At 46.5% G+C, this 19,014-nt stretch overlaps 1 protein-coding gene across 4 annotated transcripts in view; it reads left to right on the forward strand.

The window, feature by feature from the left end:
* Window positions 1–19,014, forward strand: part of LOC122541552 (tenascin-X-like) — a 196,120-nt gene that overhangs the window by 137,639 nt on the left and 39,467 nt on the right. For all 4 annotated transcript variants that reach the window (XM_087979261.1, XM_087979257.1, XM_087979258.1 and 1 more), the window contains 12 exons: window positions 149–448; window positions 608–889; window positions 2,843–3,142; window positions 3,303–3,584; window positions 5,789–6,088; window positions 6,239–6,529; window positions 8,469–8,768; window positions 8,922–9,203; window positions 11,979–12,269; window positions 13,337–13,636; window positions 15,787–16,077; window positions 17,161–17,451. In XM_087979261.1, coding sequence (XP_087835387.1) covers window positions 149–448; window positions 608–889; window positions 2,843–3,142; window positions 3,303–3,584; window positions 5,789–6,088; window positions 6,239–6,529; window positions 8,469–8,768; window positions 8,922–9,203; window positions 11,979–12,269; window positions 13,337–13,636; window positions 15,787–16,077; window positions 17,161–17,451 — 3,510 coding nt within the window. The remainder of the gene's footprint in view (window positions 1–148; window positions 449–607; window positions 890–2,842; window positions 3,143–3,302; window positions 3,585–5,788; window positions 6,089–6,238; window positions 6,530–8,468; window positions 8,769–8,921; window positions 9,204–11,978; window positions 12,270–13,336; window positions 13,637–15,786; window positions 16,078–17,160; window positions 17,452–19,014) is intronic.

A 19,014-nucleotide genomic window follows, 5' to 3' on the forward strand; every position in this document is an offset into this window, starting at 1 on the left:
GAACAGTTATTGAGTGTTCCTGACTCTTCACCGTCCCTCCACTGGGAAGGCCATTCCCACCATTTCTTGTCCAGAATCACTCCGACATTCCCCTCGGGCTGTGAACCAGGACCTGATCCATGATCATTGTCTTCATTTTGAATTGTAGCCTCCACAGATAAAGAGGGTCAGAGGCCGCTCATGTTGATGGATCTGGGCAAGGTCTCCGTGTCTAAGGTCACGGCCGACTCCCTCAAACTCTCCTGGGAAACGGAGAGATCCTATGATTCCTTCCTGGTTGAATACGGCCCTGAGGGCTCAGAGGATGTGAGCGCGCTCCCGATAACCGGTGACCGTCGATCCGCTGTCATCACAGGCCTGAGGCCTAGCACCATCTACAGGCTGCATGTCTACGGGCTCTCTGGTGACCAACGCAGCAGGCCGCTTACCACCTCCACCAAGACCACAGGTATTGCCCCTCAGCCTGAGAGACACTTTGTTCTAAATGACCTCCTTTGATGATTCTCTGACATTGTTGACCTGGTTTCGGTTTGACCCCCTGTTGAAAATTTAACATGTTTCTCTTTCCTTCCCTCCCACCTTCCCTCTCCCTGTCCATCCCTGACAGATAAGAGCGTGGTAAAGCTTGTTAAACTGAGAACTCTTTCCGTTTCCATGGTGACGGCTCACTCTGTGCAGGTCTCCTGGACGACAGAGCTGGTCTTTAGTTCCTTCCTCATCGAGTACAGAATCATGGGGTCCCGGAGCATGCAGAATGTGACGGTGATGGCCCATCGCCGCTCCTACCTCATCACAGGCCTGAGGCCTAGCACTAAATACACCGTCACTGTCTATGGGATTTCCAGAGGCCAGCGCACAGCACTGTCAACATCTGTGATAACCACAAGAGGTACATATCGTTCAGCAAATGGCCAATAGAATTCCCAGTCAATTATTCCCATTCTCTGTCTGGAGCTACTGCTGAACATCAATGAAAAATATTTTCCTCATTTCGACTGGACACCTTTCTGAGGGAAAATATTTTCATTGACCATTCCGCCCTTGAGGCTCCTAAAGGTTTCCAGCACTTTCTCTCTCATCTCTCTTCCACTTACACCTCAAATATTTTATCAGTTACTATGGTGATGTTGGTCATTCTGGGCTGGTGACTGCAGTGAAACAAGTAACACCAGTCAGTGAAGGAGCGGCCAGACAGTGTGCTGGACTGTCGTGAACTTGTGTAAATGCCAACACAAAGACCCAAGCGATTGTGCCCAGTTATCACATCAGGGCAGCACTGAGGCTCCCAAATCTGGTCTTGTCTCTTCCTTCAGAGATGTGCAAGTTTCTGATATATTTATAACATCCACCTGCATTCAGGAGCTGTGTATAAATATCCTCATGTGATTCATCTTTGTGAATCATGGACATCCCCAATGACTTTACTTGGAACACCTCTGCACTGTCTATTTTGCTGTGACAACTCTGTGACACATCATAGTTGGCCATCCTTTCTTCATTGGCCCCTTGCACTCAGAGCAATGATGAACATCCCCCATTGTTCATTCGAGTGATGATGTGTCTGTGACTTTGCTCTTTGTCCTTCCACTACAGCAGGCATCACAAACACGGTCTGAGAGGAGGATTGTCCTTCCTGTCCTTTCTATCAATCTCTTTATCCTTTAGGGAATAGGCTACAGGAAGGGCCTTTGAGAGGCAGCAGAGGAGATAATGAGAATTTTCCCAGGACAGAGGAAGGTTAGTGATGATGAGAGTCTCGAACTGTCTTCCTCAGAAAAGAGAACACTTAGGAATGAATTGAACAATGTCTCTAAATTCTTCAAGGTTTTTGACCCCATTGATAACCTCACATTGACACAGAATGCATATCTCCAGTTCAATAGAGGCTTTTCCCAACAGAACTAGTTCATTCTCTGAAGTGAAAAGATATGTCAGGATCTCTGTAATAGATGGTGGAGAGAGTCCATAGGAATTGGTCTGATACAGAATTGACACAGATATATTGAGTTAATTCTAACCAATCACTGTTCCTGAAATAGTTCAGAATCAATTCATTAACTGCTCTGAGGGCAGAGATTTGTATTGATCGATTAAATAGAGGCTAAATACAGAAACAATTTTTTAAAATAGCTGTAAAATTAGGATTTAAATTGATTTACAATTGTGACATGTCCCAAAATGCAGTGAAAAGTATTGTGTTGCGTGCAATACAGACTGATCATCCCTTACCTCAGTATATCAGAGTAACAGAACAGAATGCAGAATATAATGTTTACCTGGTTCTCTGATAGAAAGGTCACAGAGATTCCCACTGTGCTGAGACTGAAGCTGGGCTATTCAAGGTAATAATGGATATTGTTACACTTTAATGTGATGACACCTCTTTCCTGCTTTCAGACCCCTATTTAATTCTGTCTCTTTGGTCAATCCGACAATCACCTGTCCTGAAAACTCTGTATCTGACTCTGTGTCAAATGCCATGTTAAATCACTCAGATGGCTGTTTGGTTGCGCTACTGGTGCTAGATTAATGCAAGCTATTGTTGTTCTCACAATTTGCATTGGCTGATAATGAGGTGCCATTAATCCTTGTATTTCTTGAAGCTCCATTGATGACCAAAGCATCTTTAATGGGCTCAGTGCTGTGTCAATGCTGGAGTGAGTTCTGTGCTGGGAGAGAGAGGGGAGAACCTCGGAACAGTTATCGAGTGTTCCAGTCTCTTCACCGTCCCTTCACTGGGATCGGTGTTCCCACCATTTCTAGTCCAGAATCACTCCGACATTCCCCTCGGGCTGTGAACCAGGGCCTGATCCATGATCATTGTCTTCATTTTGAATTGTAGCCTCCACAGATAAAGAGGGTCAGAGGCCGCTCACGGTGGTGGATCTGGGCAAGGTCTCCGTGTCTAAGGTCACGGCTGACTCCCTCAAACTCTCCTGGGAAATGGAGAGATCCTATGATTCCTTCTTGATTGAATACAGCCCGGAGGGCTCAAAGGATGTGAGCGAGCTCCCGGTAACTGGTGACCGTCGATCCGCTGTCATCACGAGTCTGAGACCTAGCACCACCTACAAACTGTATGTCTACGGGCTCTCTGGTGACCAACGCAGCAGGCCGCTAACCACCTCCGCCAAGACCACAGGTATTGCCCCTCAGTCTGAGAGACACTTTGTTCTAAATAACCTCCTTTGATGATTCTCTGACATTGTTGACCTGGGTTTCGGTTTGACCCCCTGTTGAAAATTTGACATGTTTCTCTTTCCTGCACTCCCACCTTCCCTCTTCCCATCCATCCCTGACAGACAAGGCCGTGGTCAAACCCGTTAAACTGAGACCTCTTTCCGTTTCCACGGTGACGGCTCACTCTGTGCGGGTCTCCTGGACGACAGAGTTGGTCTTTGGTTCCTTCCTCATCGAGTACAGAATCGTGGGGTCCCAGAGCGTGCAGAATGTGACGGTGATGGCCCATCGCCGCTCCTACCTCATCACAGGCCTGAGGCCTAGCACCAAATACACCGTCACTGTCTATGGGATTTCCAGAGGCCAGCGCACAGCACTGTCAACATCTGTGATAACCACAAGAGGTACCTGTCATTCAGCAAATGGCCAATAGAATTCCCAGTCAATTATTCCCATTCTCCGTCTGGAGCTGCTGCTGAACGTCAATGAAAAATATTTTCCTCATTTCGACTGGACACCTTTCTGAGGGAAAATATTTTCATTGACCATTCCTCCCTTGAGGCTCCTAAAGGCTTCCAGCACTTTCTCTCTCATCTCTCTTCCACTTTGCACCTCAATATATTTTATCAGTTGCTATGGTGATGTTGGTCACTCTGGGTTGGTGATTGCAGTGAAAAAAGTAACTCCAGTCAGTGAGGGAGTAGCCAGACAGTGGGCTGGACTGTCGTGAACTTGTGTAAATGCCAACACAAAGACCCAAGCGATGGTGCCCAGTTATCACATCAGGGCAGCACTGAGGCTCCCAAATCTGGTCTTTTTAGATTACTTACAGTGTGGAAACAGGCCCTTCGGCCCAACACGTCCACACCACCCCGCCAAAGCGCAACCAACCCATACCCCTACATTTACCCCTTACCGAACACTACGGGCAATTTAGCATGGCTAATTCACCTGACCTGCACATCTTTGGACTGTGGGAGGAAACCCACGCAGACACGGGGAGAACGTGCAAACTCCACACAGTCAGTCGCCTGAGGCAGGAATTGAACCCGGGTCTCTGGCGCTGTGAGGCAGCAGTGCTAACCACTGTACCACCATGCAACCCACTTGTCTCTTCCTTCAAAGATGTGCAAGCTTCTGATATATTTATAACATCCACCTGCATTCAGGAGCTGTGTATAAATATCCTCCTATGATTCATCTTTGTGAATCTTGGACATCCCCAATGATTTTACTTGGACCAGCTCTGCACTGTCTATTCTGCTGTGACAACTCTGTGACACATCATAGTTGGCCATCCTTTCTTCATTGGCCTTTTGCACTCAGAGCAATGATGAACATCCCCCATTGGTCATTCGTGTCTGTGACTTTGCTCTTTGTCCTTCCACTATAGCAGGCATCACAAACACGGTCTGAGAGGAGGGACGTCCTTCCTGTCCTTTCTATCAATCTCTTTATCCTTTAGGGAGTAGGCTACAGGAAGGGCCTTTGAGAGGCAGCTGAGCATATTGAGAATTGTCCCAGGACAGAGGAAGGTGAGTGATGATGTGAGTCTCGAACCGTCCTCCTCAGAACAGAGAACGCCCAGGAGAGATTTGAATGTTGTCTCTAAAATCTTCAAGGCTTTTGACCCGATGTATAACCTCACATTGACATATAATGCATATCTCCAGTTCAACAGAGGCTTTCCCAACAGAAATGGGTCATTCTCTGAAGTGGAATGGTAGGTCAGGTTCTCGGTAATAGATAGCGGAGAGGGTCCATAGGAATTGGTCTGAAAACAGAATTAACACATTAAGTCAATTCTAACCAATCTCGGTTTCTCGAAAGAGTTCAGAATCAGTGAGTTAACTGATTTGAGCTCAGGGATTTAAAAAAGTCAAAGGCTGCATAATGAAGCAATTTTCTCTCAATGATTTGATTTGATTTACAACGTGACGTGTCCCGAAATGCAGTGAAAAGTATTGTTTTGCGTGTTATCTAGACGAATCATACTATACATACATACATCAGGGTAATAGAACAGAATGCAGAGTATAATGTTTACCTGATTCACTGATAGAAAGGTCACAGAGATTCCCACTGTGCTGAGGCTGAAGCCGGCTTATTAAAGGTAATAATGGATATTGTTACACTTTAATGTGATGGAACCTTGTGTTCTCTCTTTCCTGCTTTAAGACCACTCTTCAATTCTGTCTCTTTGGTGAATCTTATACTCACCTGTCCTGAAATCTCTGTAACTGAATCTGTGTCAAAACGCTCATATGGCTGTTTGTCTGCGTTAATGGTGTTGGATTAATGCAAGTTATTGTTCTCACAATCTGCATTGGCTGATAATGAGGCGCCATTAATCTTTGTATTTTTTGAAGCTCCATTGATGTTCGAAGCATCTTTAATGGGCTCAGTGCTGTGTCAATGCTGGAGTGAGTTCTATGCTGGGAGAGGGAGGGGAGAACCTCGGAACAGTTATTGAGTGTTCCTGACTGTTCACCGTCCCTTCACTGGGATGGCCATTCCCACCATTTCTTGTCCAGAATCACTCCATCATTCTCCTCGGGCTGTGAACCAGGGCCTGATCTATGATCATTGTCTTCATTTTGAATTGTAGCCTCCACAGATAAAGAGGGTCAGAGGCCGCTCACGGTGGTGGATCTGGGCAAGGTCTCAGTGTCTAAGGTCACGGCCGACTCCCTCAAACTCTCCTGGGAAACGGAGAGTTCCTATGATTCCTTCCTGGTTGAATACGGCCCGGTGGGCTCAGAGGATGTGAGCGAGCTCCCGGTAACTGGTGACAGTCAATCTGCTGTCATCACAGGCCTGAGGTCTAACACCAACTACAGGCTGCATGTCTATGGGCTCTCTGGTGACCAACGCAGCAGGCCGCTTACCACCTCCACCAAGACCACAGGTATTGCCCCTCAGCCTGAGAGACACTTTGTTCTAATTGACCTCCTCTGGTGATTCACTGACATTGTTGAGCTGGGTTCGGTTTGGCCCACTGTTGAAAACTTGACATGTTTCTCTTTCCTGCCCTCCCACCTTCCCTTTCCCTGTCCAGCCCTGACAGACAAGACCGTGGTCAAACCCGTTAAACTGAGACCTCTTTCCGTTTCCACGGTGACTGCTCACTCTGTGCAGGTCTCCTGGACGACAGAGTTGGTCTTTGGTTCCTTCCTCATCGAGTACAGAATCGTGGGGTCCCGGAGCGTGCAGAATGTGACGGTGATGGCCCATCGCCGTTCCTACCTCATCACAGGCCTGAGACCTAGCACCAAATACACCGTCACCGTCTATGGGATTTCCAGAGGCCAGCGCACAGCACTGTCAACATCTGTGATAACCACAAGAGGTAACTGTCATTCAGCAAATGGCCAATAGAATTCCCAGTCAGTTATCCCCATTATCCGTCTGGAGCGTCTGCTGAACTTCAGCGAAAAATATTTTCCTCATTTTGACTGGACACCTTTCTGAGGGAAAATACTTTCATTGACCAATCCTCCCTCGAGGCTCCTAAAGGCTTCCCTCACTCTCCCTCTCATCTCTCTTCCACTTACACCTCAATATATTTTATCAGTTGCTATGGCGATGTTGGTCACTCTGGGCTGGTGACTGCAGTGGAACAAGTAACTCCAGTCAGTGACGGAGGGACCGGACAGTGGGCTGGACTGTCGGGGACTTTTGTAAACACCAACACAAAGGCCCAAGTGATGGTGCCCAGTTATCACATCAGGGCAGCACTGAGGCTCCCGAATCCGGTCTTGTCTCTTCCTTCAGGGATGTGCAGGTTTCTGATATATTTATAACATCCACCTGCATTCAGGAGCTGTGTATAAATATCCTCCTATGATTCATCTTTGTGAATCATGGACATCCCCACTGACTTAACTTGAACACCTCTGTGCTGTTTATTCTACTGTGAAAGCTCTGTGACACATCAAAGTTGGCCATCCTTTCTTCATTGGCCCCTTGCACTCAGAGCAATGATGAACATCCTCCATTGGTCCCTCGAGTGATGATGTGTCTGTGACTTTGCTCTTTGTCCTTCCACTACAGCAGGCATCACAAACACGGCCTGAGAGGAGTCATGTCCTTCCTGTCCTTTCTATCAATCTCTTTATCCTTTAGGGAGTAGGCTACAGGAAGGGCCTTTGAGAGGCAGCAGTGGACATTGACTAGAATTGTCCCAGGACAGAGGAAGGTTAGTGATGATGTGAGTCTCGAGAACTGTCCTCCTCAGAACGAGAACGCTCAGGAGAGATTTGAACGTTGTCTCTAAAATATTCAAGGGTTTTCACACGATCTTTAACCTCATATTGACATGGAATGCATATCTCCAGTTCAACAGAGGCTTTCCCAACAGAACTGTGTCCTTCGCTGAAGTGGAGTGATAGGACAGGTTCTTGGTAATAGATAGCGGAGAGTGTCTGTAGGAATTGCTCTGAAACAGAATTGACACAGAAGCTTTGAGCCAATTCTAACCACTCTGTTTCTCGAAAGAGTTCAGAATCAGTGAGTAAACTGATCTGACTGCAGGGATTTAAAATAATCAGTTAAATAGAGGCGCGTAATGAAGCAATTTTTGCTCAAAGATTTGATTTGATTTACAATTGTGACATGTCCCAAAATGCAGTGAAAAAGTATTGCTTTGAATGCTATCCAGTCTAATTGTACCAAACATACGTACATCAGGGTAATAGAACAGAATGCAGAATATAATGTTTACCTGGTTCACTGATAGAAAGGTCACAGAGATTCCCACTGTACTGAGATTGAAGCTGGGCTATTAAAGGTAATAATGGATATTGTTACACTTTAATGTGATGACACCTTGTGATTTCTCTTTCCTGCTTTAAGACTCCTCTTCAATTCTGTCTCTTTGGTCAAACTTATACTCACTTGTCTTGAAATCTCTGTCACTGAATCAGTGTCAAATGCCATATCAAAATGCTCATATGGCTGTTTGACTACATTAATGGTGCTAGATTAATGCAAGTTGTTATTGTTGTCACAACCTGCATTGACTGATAATGAGGCGCCATTAAACCTTGTGTTTCTTGGATCTGCATTGCTGTTCGAAGCATCTTTAATGTGCTCAGTGCTGTGTCAATGCTGGAGTGAGTTCTGTGTTGGGAGAGAGAGTGGAGAACCTCGGAACAGTTGTCGAGTGTTCCTGTCTCTTCACTGGGATGGCCATTCCCACCATTTCTTGTCCAGAATCACTCCATCATTCCCCTCGGGCTGTGAACCAGGACCTGATTCATGATCATTGTCTTCATTTTGAATTGTAGCCTCCACAGATAAAGAGGGTCAGAGGCCGCTCACGGTGGTGGATCTGGGCAAGGTCTCAGTGTCTAAGGTCACGGCCGACTCCCTCAAACTCTCCTGGGAAACAGAGAGATCCTATGATTCCTTCCTGATTGAATACGGCCCTGAGGGCTCAGAGGATGTGAGCGAGCTCCCGATAACCGGTGACCGTCAATCTGCTGTCATCACAGGCCTGAGACCGAGCACCACCTACAGGCTGCATGTCTACGGGTTCTCTGGTGACCAACGCAGCAGACCGCTGACCACCTCTGCCAAGACCGCAGGTATTGCCCCTCAGCTTGAGTGAAACTTTATTCTAATTTACATCCTCTGCTGTTTCTCTGGGTTGTTGACCTGAGTTTTAGTTTGACCCCCTGTTGAAAATTTAACATGTTTCTCTTTCCTGCCCTCCTACCCTTCCCGTCCATCCCTGTCAGACAAGGCTGTGGTCAAACCTGTTAAACTGGGCCCTCTTTCTGTTTCCACGGTGACGGCTCACTCTGTGCGGGTCTCCTGGACGACAGAGCTGGTCTTTGGTTTCTTCCTCATCGAGTACAGAATCGTGGGGTCCCGGAGCGTGCAGAATGTGACGGTGATGGCTAATCGCCGTTCCTACCTCATCACAGGCCTGAGGCCTAGCACCAAATACAGCGTTACCGTCTATGGGATTTCCAGAGGCCAGCGCACAGCACTGTCAACATCTGTGGTAACCACAAGAGGTACCTGTCATTCAGCAAATGGCCAATTCCCATTCTCCATCTGGAGCTGCTGCTGAACTTCAGCGAAAAATATTTTCCTCATTTCGACTGGACACCTTTCTGAGGGAAAATATTTTCACTGACCATTCCCCTCTCGAGGTGCTTAAAGGCTTCCAGCACTTTCTCTCTCATCTCTCTTCCACTTTGCACCTCAGTATATTTTATCTGTTGCTATGGCGATGTTGGTCACTCTGGACGGGTGACTGCGGTGAAATAAGTAACTCCAATCAGTGGGGGAGGGGCCAGACAGTGGGCTGCACTGTTGTGAACGTGTGTAAACGCCAACACAAAGACTCAAGCGATGGTGCCCAGTTATCACATCAGGGCAGCACTGAGGCTCCCCATTCTAGTCTTGTCTCTTCCTTCAGAGATGTGCAAGTTTCTGATATATTTATAACATCCACCTGCATTCAGGAGCTGTGTATAAATATCCTCCTATGATTCATCTTTGTGAATCTTGGACATCCCCAATGATTTTACTTGAACACCTCTGCACTGTCTATTCAGCTGTGACAACTCTGTGACACATCATAGTTGGCCATCCTTTCTTCATTGGCCCTTTGCACTCAGAGCAATGATGAACATCCTCCATTGGTCATTCGAGTGATGATGTGTCTGTGACTTTGCTCTTTGTCCTTCCACTACAGCAGACATCACAAACACGGTCTGAGAGGAGGGATGTCCTTCCTGTTCTTTCTATCAATCTCTTTATCCTTCAGGGAGTAGGCTACAGGAAGGGCCTTTGAGAGGCAGCTGAGGAGATTGAGAATTGTCCCAGGACAGAGGAAGGTTGGTGATGATAAGAGTCTTATGAACTGTCCTCCTCAGAACAGAGAATGCTCAGGAGAGATTTGACTTGATTTGATTTGTTTAGTGTGACATGTCCTGAAAGGCAGTGAAAAGTATTGTTTTGAACGCTATCCAGATCTGTCGTGAATTACGTCTGTTAATCGGAGTGATACAACTGAATGCAAAATATAATGTTGCAGCTCTCGAGATGGTGCACACAGAGATCAACTGTTCGTCTCTCAGAGCTTACCTGGTTCACTGATAGAGATGGTGCAGAGATTCCCACTGTGCTGAGACTGAAGCAGGGCTATTAATGGTCATAAAGGATATTGTTCCACTTTAATGTGATTAAACTTTGTGATTTCCCTTCACTGCTTTACGGCACTTCTTCAATTCTGTCTCTTTAGTCAATCTTTGGTCACTTGTCCTGCAATCTCCTTAACTGACTCTGTGTCATAGAACACAGAACATGGCATACAAATGCCATGTTTAACTGGTCTAATTGTGCTAGATTAATGCAAGTTGTTGTAGTTCTTACAATCTGCTTTACGCGAAAATGAGGTGCCTTTAACTCTTGTGTTACTTGAAGCTCTGTTGCTGTTTGAAACATCTTTAAAGGGCCGAGTGCTGTGTCAATGCTGGAGTGAGTTCTGTGTTGGGAGAGAGAGGGGAGAACCTCGGAACAGTTATCGATTGTTCCTGTCTCTTCACTGGGATTGGCGTTCCCACCATTTCTTATCCAGAATCACTCCATCATTCCCCCTGGCTGTGAACCAGGGCCTGCTCCATGATCATTGTCTTCATTTTGAATTGTCGGAAGTGGATGGTGTCAGGGAATTGTTGTTGGATCTGTCAGCCAAGGTTTCAGCTCATATTCAGAGGCACTCACAGACCAGTCATGTAATAGCCTGACATGGTGATTCTCACCATATTATGTTCAAATGTGTATCTCTTTTCCCGTTCCTGTGGTGAACTAGGGCCTAACGATTGTCCATCATCCCTTAATTGTTTTAGTCCCACAACTCTGGCTGCGATTGACTATGGGGTGTGTCTTTACGGGGACAGGGGGGGGTTGGGTAATATCAAACAGACTCCTCCTACCCTCCCCACCCCACCCAACCACCATTAGGGATCACATCGTCAACAGAGACCAGTCCAGCTCTCCCATTCCCACACTCAGTGCCAGTTATTGGAAAGGAGTCTGAATCCTGCATTCTGAATGGATCTCTATTGGAACTTTCTTTACCACACACGTGGGAGGCCAAAGAATGCTCCAAGGCTGGTTTTCACACGGGCCCCAGTCGTCCTCTTATTGATCGGAGGTGAGTGACGCTCGACCTTTCTGAATAATGTACAGGATATTCGTCCATACCAGGCCTCCCGGTCCAGGATAGGGACACTACTACTGTGCCACAAGACCCCTGTGGATTTTTTGTTTTACTTTGGTGGGATTGTCTATGTTAATTAATGAAGCCAGTTTGGTGTCAATTTGGCTTTTTGTCTCCTGAAGATTTTGATCGAAGCGTTCTCACTGACCAAAGGATCTCATCGGATCGATATGGAGATAAGCCGACAGCTGGTGGGGTGGGTGAAGTCTGTGGGGAGTAACTGAAGGATAGAGCCAGATTGCCCAGAGTGGGGGCTGAGGATCAGTTGGAGGTTTCCAGAATGAAGTGGAACACTGTTTATTGTATCAGAGTAGCAAAGGGAATGTAAAGTGGGTAAGTGAGATCAGCAGATCAGCCCGGAACTGATTGGATGAGCTGCTGTATGGTGCTGGCTCCTCCTGTCCCTTTGCCTGTTCAAAGGCCTCCTCCATCTTCCTCCTTTTTATTCAGTGTCACCTTGAGGATCTGGGCATCAGCCACTGATACCACCGGGGACTGACAGCCTCAGAATCATCCTTCCTACCCAGTAACATCTTGCCTCTTTTTTTCCCTTTCCTAGCTTCTGCAGCTAAAGACACTGTGAAGCCAAATAGACTTGGTGACCTTTCTGTCTCTCACATCACGGCTCAGTCCTTCAAACTCTCCTGGACAGCGAGCGAGGGCTTCGATTCCTTTTTGATAGAGTACAGCGCCTCGGAGCCCCGGGGAGTGTACAACCTGACCATGACCGGGGACCAAAGGTCCACCTCCATCAAAGGCCTGAGGCCTACCACCGTCTACACTGTCCGTCTCTATGGGGTCGCTAAGGGCCAGCGCACAAAGCCACTGACTAGCGTAGTGACCACCACAGGTAGATTTTTAAACAATCAATCTAAGGAATGTGTTCATGTTTGCTATTTTACTGATATCTCTTATCTGTGCGAATTATTCCAACTTTCTATCCACTTATCAACACAACTATTTTCACAAAACTGATTGATAGGGTTTTGACATGTGTTACCTGCCACCTTTAAGTTAATAACTGCACACAGCTCAGTATGTACACTGTTACCTTGGTGACAAACTTCTCCTTGTTTATGGTTCTGTCTCACTGATATCGGTCTTTCTCAGCCATTGGAATCTGAGGGGCTGCCTGTTTCCTGTGGGCTTGGATCCCATTTCCCTTGATATTTATTGTGTCTGGTGCATTGCACATGGATAAAGTCAGAGTCACGCGTCACTGTTTCACACGTAGCTGTCTCCCACTCTCACATTTGTGTTTCCTCAGTCTGCTCCCCGCACACTCCCCACCTCCCACACACATACCTCCACCCACATCCACGGACATACACACCTCCATGCATGGATATTCATGCACATGGATGCATACACACATATGCATACAAGCAGATGTGTGTTCATGCCCACACAGATACACACATGTAGATACACATACACACACGGATATGTACACTCACTCACATACTTACTAGTGTTTATGAACTGTTGGTTGACGATGGATGACCTCTGACCTCGGGGTGATTTGCCTGTTCAGGTCCCTTGAGGCTTCCTTCTGATCTTCCTGCACCCTCATGTTTACTTGGGTGTGGTCAAATCCTGCTCAGCATCTCTCCCATTCCCCCTCATGCTGCTGGTTCAGTGACAGCTTGATCTTAAAATTCTTATTCTTCTGTTCAAACCTTTTCATGGCTTTGGCACTTCCCTATCCCCGGAATCTGCTCCAGTTCCACAACACTCGGCTGCCCTGATTCTAATCCTTCACCAATGAACCATGAGCTGTCACCAAGGCCTGCCTTAAATCTCTCTGAATCTCTCCTCCTGTAGGTTATTCTTACGACAAACCTGTTTGCCTATCTTTGGTCAATGTGAGGTGCCTCGTGACGTGTACTATATAAATCTGAGTTGATGTTGTTGCAGCTTCCACAGGAACGGTTATCATGGAACCCAGTGAGAAGAAAGAGCTGGGCAACATTTCTGCTTTGGCGCTGACCCCTCACTCAGTCAGACTGTCCTGGGCAGCCCAGAGGGACTATGACTCCTACGTTGTGCAGTACAGAGCCCGGGGATCAGAGCTGGTGCAGAAACAGTCTCTGAGTGGCCAGACTCGATCACATGTCATCACAGGCCTCAGGCCTACTACCAAGTACACCTTCTACCTCTACGGAGTGTCCAGTGGGCGCCACACAACACCCCTGTCCATCACCGTCACCACCGCAGGTACACTGGTTGCAGCAGGCAGGTCTGACTGGAAATATTTCCTCAGCAATTCCTCATTGGAAAAGGCAAATATTTCCTTCATGAGGTAGCGGTAAGGCTGCTCAGGGTCTCAAGGCGGAAGTGTCTGATCAGCTCGTGTGGTTTTCTCTCTCTCTCTCTTTTCCTCTCTCGGACATAGGCCACAGGTTTCAGACCGCCTGGGCACAGAGGCCTGAAAGCAGCAGAAACATTCCCCTCAGACCAGCACCAAGTTCCAGAAAGCTTACATGGGAAATCTGTTCCTCCAAACTCTGCACATTACCCTCTCAATCAGCATTTGTTTACGGGATTTTCACTTTCTCTCTATGTTTATATTCTCTATATAAATACATAATCCTGCCCACAATCAAAAAGTAAATCCATGTCATTCCTTGTCATCTCTTCAATCCTCTTTCCTTGTCAACTCTTCATCTCCCATTCCTTGTCATCACTTCAACTTCCATTCCTCATCTCTTCAACTCCCATTCCTTGACATCTCTTCAATTCCCATTCCTTGTCATATCTTCAACTCCCATTCCTTATACTATCTTCTATCCTCATTCCTTGTCATCACTTCAATTCCCATTCCTTGTCATATCTTCTATCCTCATTCCTTGTCATCACTTCAACTTCCATTCCTCATCATCTCTTCAATTCCATTCTTTGACGTCTCTTCAATTCCCATTCCTTGTCATCTCTTCAATCCTCATTTCTCATCATCACTTCAATTCCCATTCCTCGTAATCATTTCAATTCCCAGTCTTTGTTATCTCTTCGGTTCACAATCTGTGAGATCCCCCAATACCTTTCCATTCCAGAAGAATGTGTGATAGCGTTTTGTCTCAAAATTTCTCTGGAGACTGATATTCTTTGTCACATCATTTAATGTTGTTTCACTGAACTTTTTTTCCTCTTCCTCTCCATTTTTCCTCCTTCTCCAGTAAATACTTCCCAGTGCCATTTTGCCTGTGTTCCTGACTTTCTGATCTCCAAATTTCTTCCCTTCTGGGACTATTCATCAATATGCCCTTCAAGAATGTGTTTCTAAGGACCACCCTCCATCCTGCCATTTGTAAATAGTTTGGTTGGTTAGGATCACTGCAGGAAGCTGCCTGTGTGTTCTGTGTCTATCGGGTCAGGTTAGCTGTCAGACTGTTACTCTGATGCCTTGCTGAATTGTAGCTGGCGGCTCGGAATCTACCCCTGGAAATGAACAGTTGGTCTGTCCCTGCCACGCCGTCACGTCTATGTGACAGCTGAGCTTCCTATTTTGGATCTTCCAGGAATGCATAGGATCCATGGCATCTCTCAATGGAGGCCATTTGGCCCCTTGGGCCTGTACCAGTCCCCCACCAGCCCAACGTTTCCCCACATTCCTGAACGTTTCTCCTGTCCAGCTGTAGGTCCAAAATGCTGTTTGAAAATTCTCGATGAATCTACTTCCATCAGCCTTTCAGACAGCGCATTCCAGTTCAGGACAAAAGCCTTACGTGAAGTAGTCCTTACCCATCATGCCCTGCTCTTTACCCATGAGCTCTCTCAGATTGAGCATTTCAATCGAATTCTCCCTCTGAGAAAACAAATAGAAGTAGTGTCTCCCTGGTAGGAGTGATCAAAATGGTGAGGGCCTAGGCTGGGAGGATGAGGAGAAATTGTTTCCATTGATGGAAGGATTAAGATCCAGAGGGGACAGGTTTGAGGTAATTGGGCAAAAGAAGTAGAGACGTGAGGAAAGGTGTTTGTTGTCTGTGTCACTGGCTGGGCCAGAATCCCTTGCCCGTGTCCTCCTGAATGAGTTGAGAAATGGCTGCGATGAGCTGTCTGCTTGAAGCCCTGTGGTCCTCAGTGTTGCAGATAGATGCAGCGCTATCAGGAGGGGAGTTCTCACACAGCAATAGTTCAAAAACCTGACGGTGTGACGGAATCAGAGCTTTTGAAATGAAATTGGATCATTATCTGAAGAGATCAGGGCTAAAGAGGGAATTTGGGGGATGTGGTGGGGTTTAGGAGAGTCGCTCTTGCAGAGACACAACACGGGCCGATTTTGGGCTGACCATTGTGTGGTTCTGTTGGTTGTTGAGAATGCGTCAATTCAACTGGTAACAGATTCTCATGCCGTTTCTCTCCTGTAGACTCCCCAGATGAGGTCAGTCCGACAGCGAAGACACCGGTCCGACCCGGTGTATCTCACATCACAGCAGACTCCCTGCAGCTCTCCTGGATGGTGGGCCGAGTGTATGAACTCTTTCTGATCCAGTACCGAGCCCACGGCTCCCAGACTGTGAGCAATTTGACCGTGGCTGGAGATCAGAGGTCATTCTTCATCACAGGCCTCAGACCCAGCACCAAATACACCATCTATCTCTACGGGGTCTTTCAAGGCCAAGTCACAAAACTGATGGCTTTTGTGGCTTCCACCACAGGTATCTTGGGATCAAACTAGAGGCGAGACTACCGTGCGCACTGGGAATTATCTCTGCAACCCCTCAGCATTTCCTCCAATTCAATTCCATTTCCCGTTCTCCCCATCTGCAGCGAAGTGAGCCATCACTACGGTGACCACCACCTCTGTTTTCAAATGAGCTTTGGAAAGTTCTTCATGCCGGTGACATTTTGTGTTTGTGTGTGTTTTTGGAGGGGGTGGTGGTGAGGTGCAGAAGCAAGGGAGGAGGTTCACGTGACGCGTAAAACCAACATCAACTGGTTGGGCTGAATGGCCTGTTTGCAAGCTGTTAGTAATCCCTTTGAGAGGAATAGAGGTGGTTTCAAAACAGGTTGTTCCCCCAACATTGCCCAAAGTGACGGATCTCATCCTCAGTCGCTTGTCCTACTCTCAAAGTTGAGTTTAAAGTAGCAGGAAATCATTAAATTAATCCTTAACTCCCTCAGCTAATGGTCAGTCTCCCACATCTCAAGAGTGTGTACCCCTGCAGTGTGAATAGCCTGTGTCTCAGACCCTCACACTTTACCGATTACTCTCTGCAGCTGCATCCTGACACCACCACACATTGGTATCAGACCGGAAACGTTTACCAGTGTGTCATACTCTGGACTCTGACTCACAGGTTCTCAGGGAATCAAAGTTTGTTCTCAGGGAATCCTGCAGAGTGCAGGCTGACACTTACAGAGAGTGCTGCACTGTCAGAGGTGCCGTCTTTCAAGTATGACTTTAAACTGAGTCCCTGTCTGCTCCCTCAGCAGATGGGAAAAGATCCTAGCGCCGCTGTTTCAAGTTCTCCCTCATGCCCTTGGCTAGTACTTTATCCTTTGCCAACATCAGTAAACGTCTGATGATCCAGTAATTGCTGTTTTTTTCGGAGCCTCCTGAATGTAAATCAATTTCCTCCCTTTGTAACACTGCAGAATTACTTCATTGGCTTTGAGATGTTCAGAGGTAGTGCAAAGCATTGTAGGTTTGCATGTTCTTCTTCATTCTTCCAGGCAGGAACTCTTTGGGATATTGTTGCATGATATATTACCAGCCTCTCTCTATCTCCTGCCTCTAGTGAAGGAAGGTGTAAGGCCCAGTCAGGTGAAGGCCTTGGGCAGCCTCTCTGTCTCTAACATCACAGCTGACTCTCTGGAGCTCTCCTGGTCAACACAGTGGGCCTTTGATTCCTACGTCATTCAGTACAGAGCCCAGGGCTCCGAGGAAGTGAGGAAGCTCCGGGTGTCTGGGAACCGTCGCTCGTATGTCCTCATAGGCCTCAGGCCTACCATCAAATACGCCATCTACATTTATGGAGTGTCCAGGGGCCGTCACACCAGGCCGCTTTCGATCGTCGTGACGACCACAGGTAGCGATGCCACCAAGCAAGAGGTTTTCTGGGCTGGGAAATATTTTCTTTGCTGCGCTTTGAGCAAAGCGGACAAATATTTCCTGACTTTCATCTCTGGACAGCATCCATGCCAACCTGGTAACCTCGGCCTGCTTGGCGAAAATGCCAGGAATTGGCAAGTTTTGCTTTGACCAACTTTCACCCCAAGTTGGTGCAAACTTTGAAACTCACATCTTTTTCTCTGATTTTTCTTTGGTTTGTGGGCTGCTTCTTTCTCTGTTCTCCAAATAGGTCTGTTCTCAATCAAGGGATGATTCCTTTCCATTCCTTGTGATTTTTCAGTTCGATTTCTTGTCCTTTCTGCCATTGCTGTTTCCCTGTAATTGTGTCTTCACTCCCTAAAATGTGTTAACGAGCCGCAGTGGAAATATGCAAATGAAGGTCCCCAAATCCAACAGAATGTAACGTTTTAAGGTGGCAGCTCACCACTGCCCCCTCCAGGGCAGTCAGAGAGAGGCAACAAATTCTGGCCTGGACCCACTGTCAGAAATAAAAGCAAAACTACTTTCTAATCCAAGTGATTCTCAATTCCCATTCCTTATCATCTCTTCAATTCCCATTCCTCACCATGTCTTCAATTCCCATTTTTTAATCATCTCTTCAATTCCCATTCCTTATCATAATTTTAATTCCCATTCCTTATCATCTCTTCATTTCCCATTCCTCATCATATTGTCAATTCCCATTCCTTATCATCTCTTCAATCCTCATTCCTTGCCATTTCCATCATTCCCATTCCCCCTGTGAGTGAGATTTTCTGTTCCCTTCCTGCTGAGGAAGGGTGTGAAGTGGTTTATTCAAGTCCCGAGTTCCTGGATCATATTCCAGAGCTGATGTTGTTTCTTCCTGTCAGTCTAACCGCCCTGTTCAGCTCAGACTCCTGTTCCTCCATCGCTGCATGGATCATTCCCCCTCTCGTCTGCCTTTCCTCTTCTGTAGGTGAGTATTCAGTATACTTGGCTCAGTATTCTGTGCTCTGTATCCTGCCACCCCACTGGCACAACTGGCAAACTGTTTTGTCATCCAACTCATTCACCAGATCATTAGAATCAAAGCTCTTCTGTAAAACCACCAGACATACTACTCCCTATCTGCTATTTATCCTGGTCTCTCTCTCTCTCTCTCTGGTGCCAGAGCAGCACCATTCACTCTGTTGCAAATTTCCCGCGGTCTGTTTGTTGTTGCTGTCAGCATCAGTTAATCTGCTGCTTCTGAGAATGTAGCCGTATCATAATATACAGTATATACAGCTTTATGGTGCATTACCATAATATACAGTATATACAATGCTATGGTGCACTACCATAATATATAGTATATACAATGCTATGGTGCACTACCATAATATACAGTATATACAATGCTATGGTGCACTACCATAATATACAGTATATACAGCTCTTTGGTGTATTACCATAATATGCAGTGTGTATAACTCTTTGATGCATTACTATAATATACAGTGTACACAGCTTTATGGCTCATTACCATAATATACAGTGTATATAACTCTGTGGTTCT

The sequence above is a fragment of the Chiloscyllium plagiosum genome, unplaced genomic scaffold (assembly GCF_037043375.1).
Source record: "Chiloscyllium plagiosum isolate Xiang-an unplaced genomic scaffold, Cpla_swu_hap1 HiC_scaffold_35, whole genome shotgun sequence".
Taxonomy (NCBI): Eukaryota; Metazoa; Chordata; class Chondrichthyes; order Orectolobiformes; family Hemiscylliidae; genus Chiloscyllium; species Chiloscyllium plagiosum.